General features: G+C 49.7%; 5 protein-coding genes across 5 annotated transcripts; 3 read left to right on the top strand and 2 right to left on the bottom strand.

Moving 5' to 3' along the window:
* Nucleotides 1-259: 259 nt before the first annotated feature.
* CI109_102977 (uncharacterized protein) lies at nucleotides 260-4,388 on the bottom strand (the record flags this gene model as incomplete). Its single annotated transcript, XM_032001362.1, has 8 exons — nucleotides 260-307; nucleotides 372-529; nucleotides 595-649; nucleotides 708-2,801; nucleotides 2,845-3,354; nucleotides 3,406-3,693; nucleotides 3,756-4,016; nucleotides 4,080-4,388. 8 exons carry the CDS (start codon nucleotides 4,386-4,388, stop codon nucleotides 260-262), a joined length of 3,723 nt encoding a protein of 1,240 aa, XP_031864252.1.
* Nucleotides 4,389-4,936: 548 nt separating this feature from the next.
* Nucleotides 4,937-6,703, top strand: CI109_102976 (uncharacterized protein; the record flags this gene model as incomplete). Its single annotated transcript, XM_032001361.1, has 8 exons — nucleotides 4,937-5,332; nucleotides 5,388-5,492; nucleotides 5,570-5,675; nucleotides 5,737-5,758; nucleotides 5,817-5,966; nucleotides 6,081-6,220; nucleotides 6,290-6,429; nucleotides 6,482-6,703. The coding sequence occupies 8 exons, from the start codon at nucleotides 4,937-4,939 to the stop codon at nucleotides 6,701-6,703; spliced, it is 1,281 nt and encodes a 426-aa protein (XP_031864251.1).
* Nucleotides 6,704-8,290: 1,587 nt separating this feature from the next.
* On the top strand, nucleotides 8,291-9,040 carry CI109_102975 (uncharacterized protein; the record flags this gene model as incomplete). Its single annotated transcript, XM_032001360.1, has 1 exon — nucleotides 8,291-9,040. The coding sequence occupies one exon, from the start codon at nucleotides 8,291-8,293 to the stop codon at nucleotides 9,038-9,040; it is 750 nt and encodes a 249-aa protein (XP_031864250.1).
* Nucleotides 9,041-9,413: 373 nt separating this feature from the next.
* CI109_102974 (arginine biosynthesis bifunctional protein ArgJ, mitochondrial) lies at nucleotides 9,414-11,170 on the bottom strand (the record flags this gene model as incomplete). The annotated part of the gene is made up of 6 exons (XM_032001359.1): nucleotides 9,414-9,425; nucleotides 9,487-9,510; nucleotides 9,575-9,812; nucleotides 9,875-9,905; nucleotides 9,958-10,042; nucleotides 10,106-11,170. 6 exons carry the CDS (start codon nucleotides 11,168-11,170, stop codon nucleotides 9,414-9,416), a joined length of 1,455 nt encoding a protein of 484 aa, XP_031864249.1.
* A 620-nt stretch (nucleotides 11,171-11,790) lies between these two features.
* On the top strand, nucleotides 11,791-14,211 carry CI109_102973 (uncharacterized protein; the record flags this gene model as incomplete). Its single annotated transcript, XM_032001358.1, has 8 exons — nucleotides 11,791-11,959; nucleotides 12,040-12,296; nucleotides 12,358-12,473; nucleotides 12,534-12,682; nucleotides 12,741-12,927; nucleotides 12,988-13,378; nucleotides 13,437-13,577; nucleotides 13,654-14,211. The coding sequence occupies 8 exons, from the start codon at nucleotides 11,791-11,793 to the stop codon at nucleotides 14,209-14,211; spliced, it is 1,968 nt and encodes a 655-aa protein (XP_031864248.1).
* Between the last annotated feature and the right edge of the window lie 179 nt (nucleotides 14,212-14,390).

Below are 14,390 nucleotides of genomic sequence, written 5' to 3'. Positions count from 1 at the left end.
TAACGCCACAGCTGTACACAGAGCTCGTGCCTCTTCGGAACCATTTCTGTATGAAGGCATTATTCGATCGAGTGTCGTGAGACATTCTTGTGAGTACTAAGCCAGCTCATCCGCGAGTTTCAAGCCTTTTTGCAGCAATATGAGAGTCCCACGCTGTCAACCCAAGTATATTTATGACAATGCATTTGTTTATGAACTCGACGGAACATGTTGATATGATTTTGTATTCTACACTCCAACCCAACTCCGAATTCGCTCATTAATCCATATCGCCGTACATTCGACACGCGATGTTCATCGCTTGTAGCTAGAATATCACAGATTTATGTCAGCGCAATCCCCAGTATGCGCTCAGAAGCTCCCATACTCACCTCTTGGAAGAGCAGTTTCGCCGCATAGGGGATGTACACTTGAGAAATTTGAGTACTGTTCCTGCAGACTGAACAGTAGAACTCTTGTTTCTTCAAGTTGGCGACAGCCATGAGACCACACAGATCGCAAACATGTATTCTGAAGGCGTCGGAAGAGTCTAAAGAGGTAATTCCAGATGAGTTCATTGTCCGTCATGTCAATGGCGAACTCTCCGCCACTTACCGTACATCCTCTCCTTCAAGAATCCAGCGATACCATGTGAGATCATACAATCTCTCTGTGAACGGTAATTATCAGTATACAACCGATAAACCTGCTGCGGTTCTCTCACTCACCTCCATCTCTCCGAAACGTAAACCACCATCTCTACTTCTACCCTCCACAGGCTGTCTCGTCAGGATTTGCAATGGTCCTCTCGCTCTCGCGTGGATCTTGTCATCCACCATATGCTTCAGTCGCTGGTAGTACGTTGGACCAAAGTACACCTGAGCCTGCATCTTCCTTCCGGTATGACCGTGGTAGAGCACCTCGAACCCTCGCGATTGGTATCCCTTTGCTCTCAACAACTGTGACACCGCCTCAACCGTCAACTCTGTGAACGGTGTCGCATCACCCTCTCCTCCCGTCAAAGTTGACAGTTTCGATAAGAGACATTCAACCAAATGTCCGATTGTCATTCGCGAAGGAATGGCGTGAGGGTTGATAATGATATCGGGAACCAAACCTTCCGCAGTGAAAGGCATGTCCTCTTGACGATAAGTGATACCAATGGTACCCTTCTGACCATGTCGAGAGGCGAATTTATCACCGATCTGAGGCACTCGAGTCGATCGTACTCGGATCTTGACAAACTTGTGTCCTTCACCGTTGGTTGTGATCATGACCTGGTCGACGAGACCTTGCTCCGTACTCTTCAGTGGCGTAGAGATGTCTCTCTTCTGGTGCAGTTGTGTTCGTTGACCCAGCTCCTCGCTATCTTCCGGTAACGGCGCAGTCTTTCCGATAAGGATGTCATCACCATTGACATTGGTCGCGGGGCTGACCAGACCATCGACATCAAGCTTGGCATATCGATCGCTTGAGCCTTGCTTCATCCTCAGTGTTTCATTCCTGTCCGGCTTCTCAATCGTCTCTGCCTTTGTCATACCCTTCATCTTCTCTGTATCCGTGTACGATCGATAGTACAGAGATCTGAAAAGACCTCGGTCGATAGAACTTTGGTTCATGATAACGGAATCTTCCTGGTTGTAACCAGAGTAACACATGATCGCGACGATGGCGTTTTGACCAGCAGGAAGTTCGGAGAACTTGAGGTACTCCATGGATCGTGTTGTCGCCAAAGGTTTTTGAGGGTAGTAAAGAATGTTCGCCATGGTGTCCATACGAAGTTGGTAGTTGGTGAGGAAGACTCCCATCGCTTGCTTTCCCATCGCGGACTGATATGTGTTACGAGGAGATTGGTTGTGATCGGGGAAGGGAACGATACTAGCACAAACACCCAAGATCATACTAGGATGAATCTCCATATGTGTGTAGTGCTTGCTGAAAACGGTACTCTTGATTCTCGCTGACGGATCGAAAGACTCCAGATTGTGGGCTGCTCTGTCCCGCACCAATTCCTGCTTGCTGTTCTTCGTTCTAGCATTCTCCAGATCCTCCGTAGTCATCGCGATCAAGATCGTCTCTTCCTCCGCGGCGTCAACGTATTCGATAATACCCTCGGACAATAGTTCATCCCACGCTCCCGCCAGATTGCCCTCCTCGCCTGCCGCCTCGATACGATCGATATGCTCCCGCCTGAGCTTGATGTTTTGCGCTGCTCCGTCAACGATGAACAGGGGTCGACAGACTCGTCCGTAATCGGTGAACAACCGTAACTCTCGCTCTCGGATATCTCGCACGATACTGACTTCGTGTTTGAGTTGACCTCCTCGTCGCATTTGCAGCAGATTGGCGTGCAAAGTCGGCGCGTCTCGATGTATACCCATCCAAACACCGTTCACGAAGATCTTCGTAGCTGTCGGCGCGTGCATGTACTCTGAAAGATCTTCCAAACCCCATTCTTCGAGGAACTCCATAACCGGCGCGGAGTACGATCCGACGGAGATATACGACATGAGCGCAAGGTTCTTGACCAGACCACAAGCAGCTCCTTCGGGCGTCTCGGCAGGACAGACCATACCCCAATGCGTGTTGTGCAGTTGTCGAGGCTTCGCCGCCTTGGAGTCTCGTCCAATGGGAGTGTTTGTTCTTCGCAGATGTGAGAGTGTGGAGGCGAAAGTATATCGGTTGAGCACTTGAGAGACACCGGCTCGTGTATTGCCTCGTTTACCCCAGTTACCCGTAGCCAGAGCGTATTTGAGACCGTCTGTGACGGTGTTCGGTCTAATAGCCATGTTCAAGGCGAAGTTCTTGTTTTGCTCGACACACTGATGATTCGTCAACAACAGCTCTTCAGAGACGGAGACTCACCTTCTTCAAGTAACGGTACATGTCCTCCCTTAGCTTGCCAAACACCACACCGAACATCTCCGCCATCAATGGACCTGCGAGATCCAGTCTCTTGTTCCCAAAGTGATCTCGATCATCCAACTCCTTCCTTCCTAATGCCGCTGAACATAATCGGTGCACCATGTAACCCAGGAAGAACGCCTTCTTCGACTCGAACCCTTCTGACGTTGATACGTGTGGTAAGAACTCCTTGTGGAGGATGTCAAACGCAGCACGCTGTCGTTGAGCTCGAGGCGCTTTCTCGTGTTGACCACGTCGACCGATGAAGTCAAGAGCTGTGTCACGGTCCTGGACGGCGAAAGCTTCTTCGATCGATGGTTGCAACATCTCGAGAAGCGGATCATCATCTCCACCGAAGCAGATATGATTGAGGACGTCTCTATCGGGAACGATACCAAGGGCTCTGAAAACGATGACAAGGGGAATGTCGACTTTGGTGTAAGGAAGGGAAACTCGGATGACACCACCGGTCTAGATAGATCGTCAGAGGTCGGTATGCTCGCGACGGATCGATGCACTCACTGTTCCAGGTGATCTCGAGTACAGTCTGACCTCTGTGTGGTTCGCAACCTTACCACCTTTCTCCTTCTGCGAATTGATCTCCGCAAAGTACGTGAATCTCGCAGGAGCCGCTTTCAGGAAAACGAAAACGTGGTTCGACGCCATTCGCTCCTGCGCAATCAACACCTTCTCTGATCCTGAAATGATAAAGTATCCTCCTTGGTCGTAATGACACTCTCCAATATCGTGACATTGGTCATCCGGCAGACCATGAAGGAGACAGAAGTTGGATCGGACCATGACGGGGACCTACGAGCACGAGATGTCAGTCGAGGTCGAGGAGGGCAATGCAAAGGGTGACATAGACTCACCTTTCCAATGGACGCCTTCTCCTCCTCTGCAGCTTCTACATCTCCATCAGGTCCGACAGCAGGCTTCCAGTCCGCCTCAATAGGATCATCGATCCCTGAAGCGGTGAGTGTTCGCTTCTTGATGTCGACGTATAGCGGGGCGGAATATGTGAGGTTTCGAAGTCGTGCTTCCTGGGGGAACAGCATGTTTGTTCGACCGTCCATCTCGGTGTGGTTGACTCGTGCGAGGTAGATTTGACCAAATGAAATCTCGTACCGTCTCTGTGTAACGCCACCATCTCAGCTACTGGACGAGCGATACAACATTCCGAAGACCAGACTCACCGTTTCATCACCTGAGACACCTGTATACTGGGTAAATTGATCCAGCGTTAATCTCGAATGGTCATCCACAATCTCCTGCATCGTATTTTCGATAAACTCATTGAACGATTCGAGCTGTTGTCGCACTAAACCCTTTTCGTCGAAGAACGAGTTGATCACTGTCCAATAGTCCTCTTGACTGATAGGATCATCCTGATACTCCTCCCCGTCCACATCGTACTTCTCCTCGTCCTGGGTGTTCTCGGGCTTCACATCGTCGTATTGGTAGTTTGGGTCGTAAGAGAATCCGTCTTCTATAGGTTGCGACATGGTGTAATCTGTACCTGTGTGAAACGAGTTGAAGCCCGGTACACAAGTCACACGGCTAAAGGAAAGAGATATTCACCTGCATCCATCTTGACCAAACTAAATAACCGATACTAAACAAAGGGTGCTGTGGCCACTTCGACGATTCAAGAGACAGACGCGAGGCGAGATCTTTATTCGTCCAGAAACAACAGGTATCGCTTCGAAGTGATCGAACTTTTGCGATGTTTCGAAGTGACCGTGCACACTCTTCCGCTTGAGTAGTTTCGACAGAGGTGTGAGGGGTCAAGGAGAGTTAGACAGCTGAACGAAGATGTCAGAATGCACACCATCACAAGCAAGATGAAATGAGAGTGTAAGCAACGAGCAAGTAAGGAGGTGAGCGTTGGTGGTGGCGGAATATTACCGAATTCCCGCAATGTGGCAGTTGATGTTATGTATTATGGCACGCGGCAACAGATCTTGTATAACCTCCACGCTCAGAAGAATTTTGTGTCCACCTTGATTCAACTTTCCATTCGTCATATACAACGAAATCACCACAAACCAAAATGGTCACATTAAGCAAGAAAGTGGCTCAAAAGCCAACAGTTGGCAAAGGGAAGTCAAAGGCGAAGCAGGTCGACGTCAAAACCAAGGCTCCTGCTAAGATCGAAGTCGACGAAGCGGAAGATGATAGCAGTGAGGATGAAGATGGGAACGGTGTTAGTGAGGAAGGTATCAAGAGGTTGATGGAGCTGGTTAACGAGGAGGACCTGGACGAATATGAGAGGGTAGTTCTTGGTGGTGAGGACGACGAAGAGGAGGAAGGAAGCGAAGAAGGAGAAGAGGATGAGGACGAGGACGAGGAGTTGGTCTCAGGTGATGAGGCTATGTCTGGAGAGGGAAGCGACGAAGACGAGGAAGAAGAGGGGGACAACGGTGTCTACAACGGCGATGATGTCGAGGTAAGCTTGACGACCTTTCGAAGTAACAGAACACTTGCTGACTCTTGTAATGCAGGAACAAGAAGCGGACGATGATGCGATCTCTCTCGATGGACTCGGCTCGGATGTGTCTGTTGACGAGGACGCTGTCCCCCAACGAAGAACGACCATATACAACAAGGTAAGCATCTGGCAAACTCGTCTCCACATCGCTGTGGTGCAATCTTCGTTCAGAAAACTGATGCTCGTATCCCGTAGCCCGCTCTCAAAGTCGTTACGGATGCTATGCGAGTCACCAATATGTCATGGCCCGAACATCTGGTTCTGAACAGCAAAGCGGTTTTGGAAGTTGACCCAAGTGATGGTGAGCTACTGCTGCTCATACTCCATCAGAAGGCCATGGAAGCTGATCATGTCCCCTCTAGATCTTCAACGAGAGATGGCTTTGTAAGTTATTGCAAAGGCTCGTATCCTGTTATCCACTGACCTTTGAATTGCTATGTAGCTACAAGCTCGCCCTTGACTGCGTTCCGGATGCCAAGAAGCTTGCTACCAAATTCGACATCCCCTTCACAAGACCGGCAGACTACTACGCTGAAATGGTCAAGTCGGACGAGCACATGGAGCGAGTGAGAACGAAGCTTGTGGACGAGGCGTGAGTAGCTTTCCATATTCCCAGCTCCATCCCACTGTTGTTTTGTGAAGAGCAAACGATCACTCTGGCACTTCTTCTGGTCATGACCCGTTCTGACGTATCGTCTATTCGCAGCCAAGGAATCAAGAAGTCCGAAGCAGCCAGGAAACAACGAGATCTCAAGAAGTACGGAAAACAGATCCAGCACGAGAAACTCAAGCAGCGAGAACAGGACAAGAAGAGCTTCTCAGAAAGAGTCCAGGGTATCAAGCGAAGTGAGTGGTAGTTCGACAAGATCAGTACGAGAGTTGAAGCTGATCATTGGAAACATTCACTTTTTGCAGAGAGAAAGGATGGTATGGAGCTTGGCGAGGATGGAGCTGCGGACCAGTTCGATATTGCTGTGGACGATGCTATCGAAGGACGACCAGAGAGAGGAGAGAAGGGTGCGCGAGGAGCCCGTGGTGGACGAGACAAGGCAAAGGTGAGTTTCGAACGAGTCAATGTTTTGCATGCTCTAACATTAGGCTCCATAGATGCCTCGTCATGCCCGAGATGCCAAATTCTCACTTGGCGGATCTTCTAGACGATCGAAACAAAACACCAAAGAAAGTAGTAATGACTTCTCGAGCTTTGGTGGTGGTGGCCGAGGTGGACGTGGTGGCAGTCGAGGTGGAAGGGGTGGTAGAGGAGGTGGTGCCGGAGGCGCGCCCAGAGGTAGACCTGGGAAGTCGAGGAGACAAGCAGGACGGGTTTGAGAGGTATGAGTTTGAGGGGTACCGAGCGGCAGATGTATGCATATGTTCATATCACATCGACACGGATCTTTGAGCGTTTTACAACCAGACAAAAGCGATCAAAGGGCACTTGGAAATACTGAGTTCTACAATATCGGCTTCATTGCGCTCCCTGGTGGCCAGTAGCTTGACGATCGACCCGGTCTCTACTTTCATAACATCTGAAACGCCAGTTCAGTCCATAATGGCAACGACTAAGATCGAAGGCCACGCCAGACCATTTCATAGCCCAGCCTAGCCCAAACAGAGAAGCTGATTTTGCGAAGGTAATACGCCATGGCAGAAGGACATTTTGCAGCGCAATGCTATTCGGGCATTGACCAGGATCGATAAAAGGACCGTCGACAGATGAAGTGTTTCGGCTTGACTACTCGCCCGGATGACAACCTCGGTCGTGGTCGGAACCGTAGCGAGAAGCCATTTAGAAGAAGACGCGAAGGTGACATGGGAGGTGGCGGGGAATTGCAGACCACCTCCTCATCATCCATATTTCGCGGTGATGTTTCTTCACATCAAAGGATATCCTTGGTCGTGCAACGTTTCATCACCGCGTACCATACCACATTAGAAGTCGGAGTCTGTCTTCTTACCGCTGGTACTGTACTACCTCGGTCTTGATCACCGAGCGGAGTCGAAATATAGAAGCATTTGCCTTCCGTCTTTTCTCTTTCACCTCCGTTTCGAAGCCAGAGTATGTCTTCTACGATTGTATCTCCGCCAGGCGTCGGTACTGCTTACTCAATGATGCTTCTTCCCCTACACGTACACGTACATATAGGCATACATATGACGATGCATCATCTCACCCTCATGATCACCACACCACAACCCGGTAACGCTAGTTTGACCTTGATTGCCGCACTACTAACTCCCCTTGATTGCTGCACTGGGATTCCCGCTTCTGCTTTTACTACTGCTGCTGCTCTCACAACTTACACAAGCAGCCACAGGCTCCACTTAGAGGTACGCCCTGAACTAGTGTTGTGCATAATCGCTGCATTCCCGGCGGCACATGTAAGTAATCAACCATCTCTTGAACCCTCAGTCTCTCATTTCTTTGGGTTGTTTACCCTGAATCTCGCGTGTTTAGTGTAAGGGTCATCATAGGATTGGGGGGCAGAGAGGGGGGACGTTGACCAAGGATAAAGAGGGAGAGAGGCTCTTTTTCACTGTATGCTGATTGAATGATTGATATTAGTTGGATCAGCCTCTCCCATCGAGTCATTCGAACAGAGTCACCGACATTGATCGCGCACTGAAAGATCTACTCTTTCGTCTCAACTTACGATCCATCAAGCAGCGTATCAACACCCCTTACCCACTCTGAGATACTCGTATTCTCCGTCCGCGCCACTGCACAGACAAATTCACAGACACAACAATCGTCGGCCAAGTGCGAAGAAAAGGACGAAACTGGGGTTGGGCATTGATTTTTACCGAGGTTTAACATGTGAGTGATCTGCTCCTGCTTGTCCACATTGCCTGTGCTCATCATGCTTATATCGTAGATACACAACTCTTCCTCCATCCCTTTTTTTCCTTCAGGCCATGCTTCGTGATCCGACACCTAGACCAAGTTCACCTTTCCCTCACGCCTACGCCCACGTCCACCCTCACGCGCATCAACCGCTCTTCGGATTGAGTTCTGCATTTCAACCCCAACACCAACCTCAGCCTCAACACCAACACGCATCACCTCACTCTCCTTTCCCAACACTTTCACGACCTGCATTCTCCCCTTCCACACCAATAACGACGTCCGCGTCCACGTCCGCCCAACCGTCTCCAATCCCACATCAACACCCATTCTCAGCGCCTACAACACCTTTCGCCATGTCTCCTCCTGCTTCAGCGTCATCATCAGCTTTCGCTTCATCATCAACATCACGACCAATCCCATCACATTCACATTCCGCTCGCACGTCTGTATCAAGCCGACCGAAAGGACCTTTGAAGAAACCTTCCAGTTCTACAACAACGAAACAACGAAACGTGCAAATGTCACTCGAGGTCAAAGTCGAGAAAGCCAAAGGCTTCCATGCGTTCTTCGTCCCACTATGCAAGAATCTCCCACCTGCACCACCTTGTAGTCCCGTTCTGGGACATGGAGGTCATTCCAACGGGAAACAGAGAGAAGGATCAATGAACATGGGCGGAGCAGATGGATTAGGATTGGGATTAGGATCACCGAATGAGATGGACTATTTCGGAGCTTGGAGTAGAGAAGGTGGGAAAGAGAGAGACGAATGGGTCGAGAATGTCACAGGAGATGGCATGGATTTGGATGGAGGACGATAGAGCAGACAACGAACTGAGGCGAAATACGGAAGGCATGGAGAAGGGGTCGAATACACTCCACACCACACCACACTGCAAGACCCCAGGTAGCATAAATCCAACAAGTTTCAACAACACCCAGCATGTACCCAAACACACAAATTCAAGCATTTTTTCAGCACCTCCAAACCCTATTATACACACCGACACTCAGAGCCTTATGCGCATTCCCAACAGAATGTAGTCAGGTTTTCCATCGGTCACATAGATTCAGTACTTGCAGCATTAGAAACGAGATATTTCCTAGAGGGTTTTATGATGATTGTTCCTTTATATATGCATATGTGTTCATACAGGTCAAGCAATGATGGTGGTGTGACTCCGCAAAGGTAATCTAGCTTCGATACTGCAATGATGAAAATATCAGCTGCGCGCTTTGTTGGGTGCATTTTCACAATCACACTCACACTTCCGTTGATGGTAACGTATTCCTGTGATCACCATCTCAAACATCAGCTCTCGCGTCCCGTAGTTGCTACAACAGTTGCCACTCACATGAGAGAAATCACATGTCCAGACCTTGGCCTCTTCATTTCCATCTCCTAGATCAATCTCCACTTCCAGATCTTCTTCTGCCAAGATCGTGCTTGCTCGTGCCTCGTCGATGTTAGGTTCAGGCTCACCGTTGGTGAGGAGTCGAAGAGGTGTTGAGTCTGAGAGCGTAGAAGAGGGGATGAAGGTGACGGAGACCTTGGTAGGAGATATGGGGTTGGGGGATAGAGGCGTGTAGCCGCTAACACAAATGAGACGATGTCAGCTTGTGTAGTCACAGGGTGGTAGGAGAAGACGACTCACACGGCGCAGAGGATACGACCCCAGTTTGCATCTAAAGCGGTGTCAGCTACTGGTTGCCCATCTTTCATCCTCAAGACGCTCACCTTCTCCATACATGGCAGTCTTGAACAAGGACGAGTTTGCAACGCTCTTGGCTACAGCATTTGCGATATCGTACGAAGGAGCGTTCTGCATTGTGTATAAGGAAATCAGTCACTCGTCGAGATGAACGCAATTGCTTAGTTCACCCACCTTGACACGAATGGTGACAAATTTGGTCGCACCTTCACCATCTCTGACCACGAGTTGGGCCAACTCTTCCGCAAAGCTTCTCAACTCCTCTTTGAAGATGCCGAATTCTTCGGGGTTCCCAAGTTCCGTGATCTCCTCCATCTGGTCTGCGCTTTCCCTTCCCTCATCTGCGACTTTGCCAGCTGCACCATTGGCGAGACAGAGGATCGAGTCGTTCGTGCTCATATCACCATCGACGGTGATGTTGTTGAAACTCCTATCGACGGCATAGTTCAACGCAGATTGCAGAGCTTCTGGATGGATAGCCGCATCTGTAGCGATGACACCGAGCAAAGTAGCGTGAGGAGGTTGTGGGGGTCCCATGGAAGGTGCGATCATTCCTGCGCCTTTATCAATACCGGCTATCCTGACGAGTCGATCACCAAGCTTGAACGTTCGTGCGCGGAGTTTGGGGAAAGTATCTGTCGTCATGAATGCTTTTGCGAGATCGAGCCATGCTTTCGAAGAATCTTCCAACGATCGAGTCAGATCAGGAATCTTGCCGAGTATGTTAGATATGGGTAAATGTTGACCGATGACACCCGTGGACATGACCAGTGTGCCGACACCATCTGGTCCAGGTGGAAGCTGGGAAGTAGTGTTTTTAGACATGGCCCAAGCGTCTTCTAATCCTTTCTTGCCGGTGACAGCATTCGCACAACCAGAGTTGACGATAAATCCCCTAGCACGTCCATGACCGCTGTGTAACAGCTCAGTGGTGACTGTCACAGGGGCAGCTTTGAACACGTTTCGGGTCAAACAAGCGGCAGCGGAACAAGGTCGGTCGGCAGTGGAGACAAGAATACCGAGGTCGAGAGCGCCGGCCTTCTTCTTGATAGAGGCATGAGTGGAAGAGACGGCATAACCAAGAGGGAACGCTTCAGGGGAGTAAGAGTGGACATGGTGATCTTTCGAAGGTGGGGGTTTGGGTGGGGTCGGAGTCGTGCCAGCTGAGGTGGTAGCAGCTCGAGCGAGAGTCGGGATGGCTCGCAGAGCTACAGAAGGGGTGGGCAATGAAGGAGGCATCTTGCTGCCGAGCGATCTGAGTCGAAGAAGGATGCTTAGTGGACAAGATGACAAACTCAACTCGCGCAATTTTGGTGTGACTTTGTCCACCTCTCGAGTCGCAGCTGTCCGCGATAAGGAACCGAGTTGAAGATCTCGATAACAGTACAATCTAATTGGTCACCCCATATAAATCCTTCGTGTTCGCCGCTCACCACTTAGATATGTCCTAGCAGACATTTGTGTATCTTCCTGCTCTCATTCAGTGTTACTTTCACTCGCTCGCACCACAACGTAACGAATTACGACCTCCTAGAAAGAAGCCGATCATCTTTTTATCATTTTGAACGCCTCGGTCGTCTTCCTCGGCGTGAAAACATCCAACTCTGTATCAACTCTCCGTCTCGCATGGACTTGTACTGTCCTACTATCAGCATTACAGCATAACACACTCAGGACTGCATGAACACATCATAGATACACAGTTCTCTTCGCACAGCAGACATTCCCAACCATTTCAGGGCCGACCGTCCAGATTCGAAAGCGCACGGACTATCCATACGCCTTGATATTCACTAAAACCTCCTTCAAACGATACGTCTTCCTCTTGGTCAATTACATCCCGATAATCTCCCTCCACCATGTCGACAGTCTTTTACCGATGGGGTGCGGGTCGTGATGAGTCCCGAGTGACTTTTGACGGTACCCACATCTCGGTCTTCGATCTGAAACGTGAGATCATCTTGGCGAACAAGATGGGAAATGGTAAAGATTTCGATATTGCAGTCTTTGACAATGTAACCAATGAAGGTGAGGCTTGTTCCCTCATCAATCTAAGATCTTTGAACTGTCAGATGCTCACACTTTGGCCTTTCCGTCCCTGCTTGTAGAGTTCAAAGATGACGACCACCAAATACCACGATCCTCTTCCCTCATCGCCAAACGTTTACCCTCATCTATCAAAGGTCGAGGAAACGCCCAAAATTATATCGCCGGGACAGCAGCAGGAGACGCACTTACTGGCGACCACAGAATAGAATCACATGCGAGACAAGCTATGCAGGATAAGATGAATAGAGGATCGAGAGGCGTAGGAGGAACATTTGGAAGTATGACAAAGCGCTTTGATGGGAAAGATGATAAGAAGGTGAGTGGCGACTGTTCCCGGTGTAAGAGTTGTCTCGCTGATTGTTGAGCGTCCGACACAGCTTGGAGAGCCTAGTATACCTATATCGACAGGTGATGCAGAGGAAGATGCGAAAATTCAAGCCATCTTGGCTCAAGGTGCAGATGCATGGGAGCAAATGCAAGAGGATATGTCATTGTGAGTTTCAACAACCACGGCTCTCGAGGGTAGAAGCTTACAACCTCTTCCCGTTTACAGTGAACAACGAGCACCCGCAGCAAGAACAGCACGGGCTAATAAGCCTTCCAGCTCGGCGGTCGCAGGAGCAGGTGCAAAGTACGACTTTGGCTTAGAGTCGGACAAAGAGCCACCTGTCGGTTATATCTGTTATCGATGTGGACAGAAGGGTGGGTATCTCGTCCGCAGGTCTAACTCGTCACAAGCTGACAAGAGAAAATCTTTCAGGTCACTGGATTCAAAATTGTCCTAATAATGATGATCCTGCCGCTGCGGAGCGTAAACGATTTGTACGAGTTACCGGTATTCCGAGAAGTTTCTTGCAGACAGTAGAGACTCCTGTAGGAGCTGAAGGATCGAGCGGTGGTGCGATGTTGACAGCGGATGGAGGTTTCGTCCGTGCTGTTCCTGATCAGTGAGTTGAGGATTCATTCCGATGGCCAAGGAGTGGCAGAGCTGACTCCTTTTCCTTTAGACGACAATGGCAAAAACAGGCGGCTGCTAAACCTCGAGCTTTGACAGGGGCAGATGTTCGAGATACACAACCCCTCGATGCGGCCCTCACATGTTCGATCTGCAAGAAACTCGTTTGGGAAGCTGTCAGGGCTCCTTGTTGTCATACGGCTTTCTGCGAAGAGTGCATAACCACCTGGTTGGTTGAACACGATTTCGAATGTCCCAGTTGTGAGAGTAAAGTGCCAAGTTTAGACAAGTTGGAAGCGGATGAGGAGTTGAGAGAAAAAGTTAAGCATTACGTGGAGGGAGAGGTGGAGAGAAGCAAAGAGGAGGAAGGGGCTGCGAATAATGCAGGAGAAGGAGGGGGCGAGAAGAAGGAAGAAGAGAATGGAGAGCAGTCACCTGATGCGGTGAGTAGCGAATGTGTTCCAAGCCGGGATGGCCACTGACGTTGGGTTTCTACTTTAGCAGAGCGAAGAAGGCGCCGTTCCTCAAGTGAAGACTGAAGAGGAAGCGAAACCTGAGCCGAACCAAATATTAGGGGCCAATGGTCAACCTATCAACCCGGAACTTCTGAACCCGCAAGTCATCCAAACATACCTGATGGGGGTGAGTGGTCGTGCAATCGTTACTTCATAGCGCAAAAGAAACGACTGACGTTGATTTGATTGTATGTCATTCTCAGGCAAAGAAGATGTTACTAAACCCGTCTTTGGTACCACAAGCGCGAGCAGCTATCGTCACGCAAATGCAGACTCTCCAAGCGACCTTGCTTCAAATGCAGATGATGGCAGCGATGAATGGGATGGGTGCGGGAATGGGCGGCGGTGGAGGACAAGATTTTGGTTTCCAACACCAACAGCAACAACAACAACAACAGCAGCAGCAACAACAAATGATGTTACAGCAACAACAGCAACAGCAAATGGAGCAAGAAATGGCGATGCAAATGCAGATTCAGATGCAAATGCAAATGCAAATGCAGCAAAACGGAATGGGAATGGGTATGGGTATGCCACATCAGCAATACCAACAACAACATCAACCACAACAACAATCGTTCCGAGGTGGATTCAGAGGTGGATTTAGAGGTGGTGGTGGTGGTGGGTTCAGAGGAGGAAGGGGTGGATTCCAAGGAGGTGCTCAAAGAATACAGCCGACTGGCGGAATCAAGAGGGGCGCAGAAGATATGGGTATGGATGGTACGGGTGGGGGCGAGGTAAAGCAGCAGAAAGTGATGTAGCGGGTAGCCACGTACCGTACATAAGCATAGGTCAAAGTGTCACCCATGCATAGCATAGCATACCGTGGTATAAAGCAGGGCAGCCTTGATAGATTCTGTGTATTTCGACATCTTTTTTGTCTGATAGCTGTTGAAGTCCAGCCAGATGGTTGGCCGAAACACACCATTACATGCAATGA

The sequence above is a fragment of the Kwoniella shandongensis genome, chromosome 5 (genome assembly GCF_008629635.2).
Source record: "Kwoniella shandongensis chromosome 5, complete sequence".
NCBI lineage: Eukaryota > Fungi > Basidiomycota > Tremellomycetes > Tremellales > Cryptococcaceae > Kwoniella > Kwoniella shandongensis.
The sequence above is the reverse complement of the archived record's forward strand: the minus strand, read 5'-3'. Positions and strand labels throughout refer to the sequence as shown.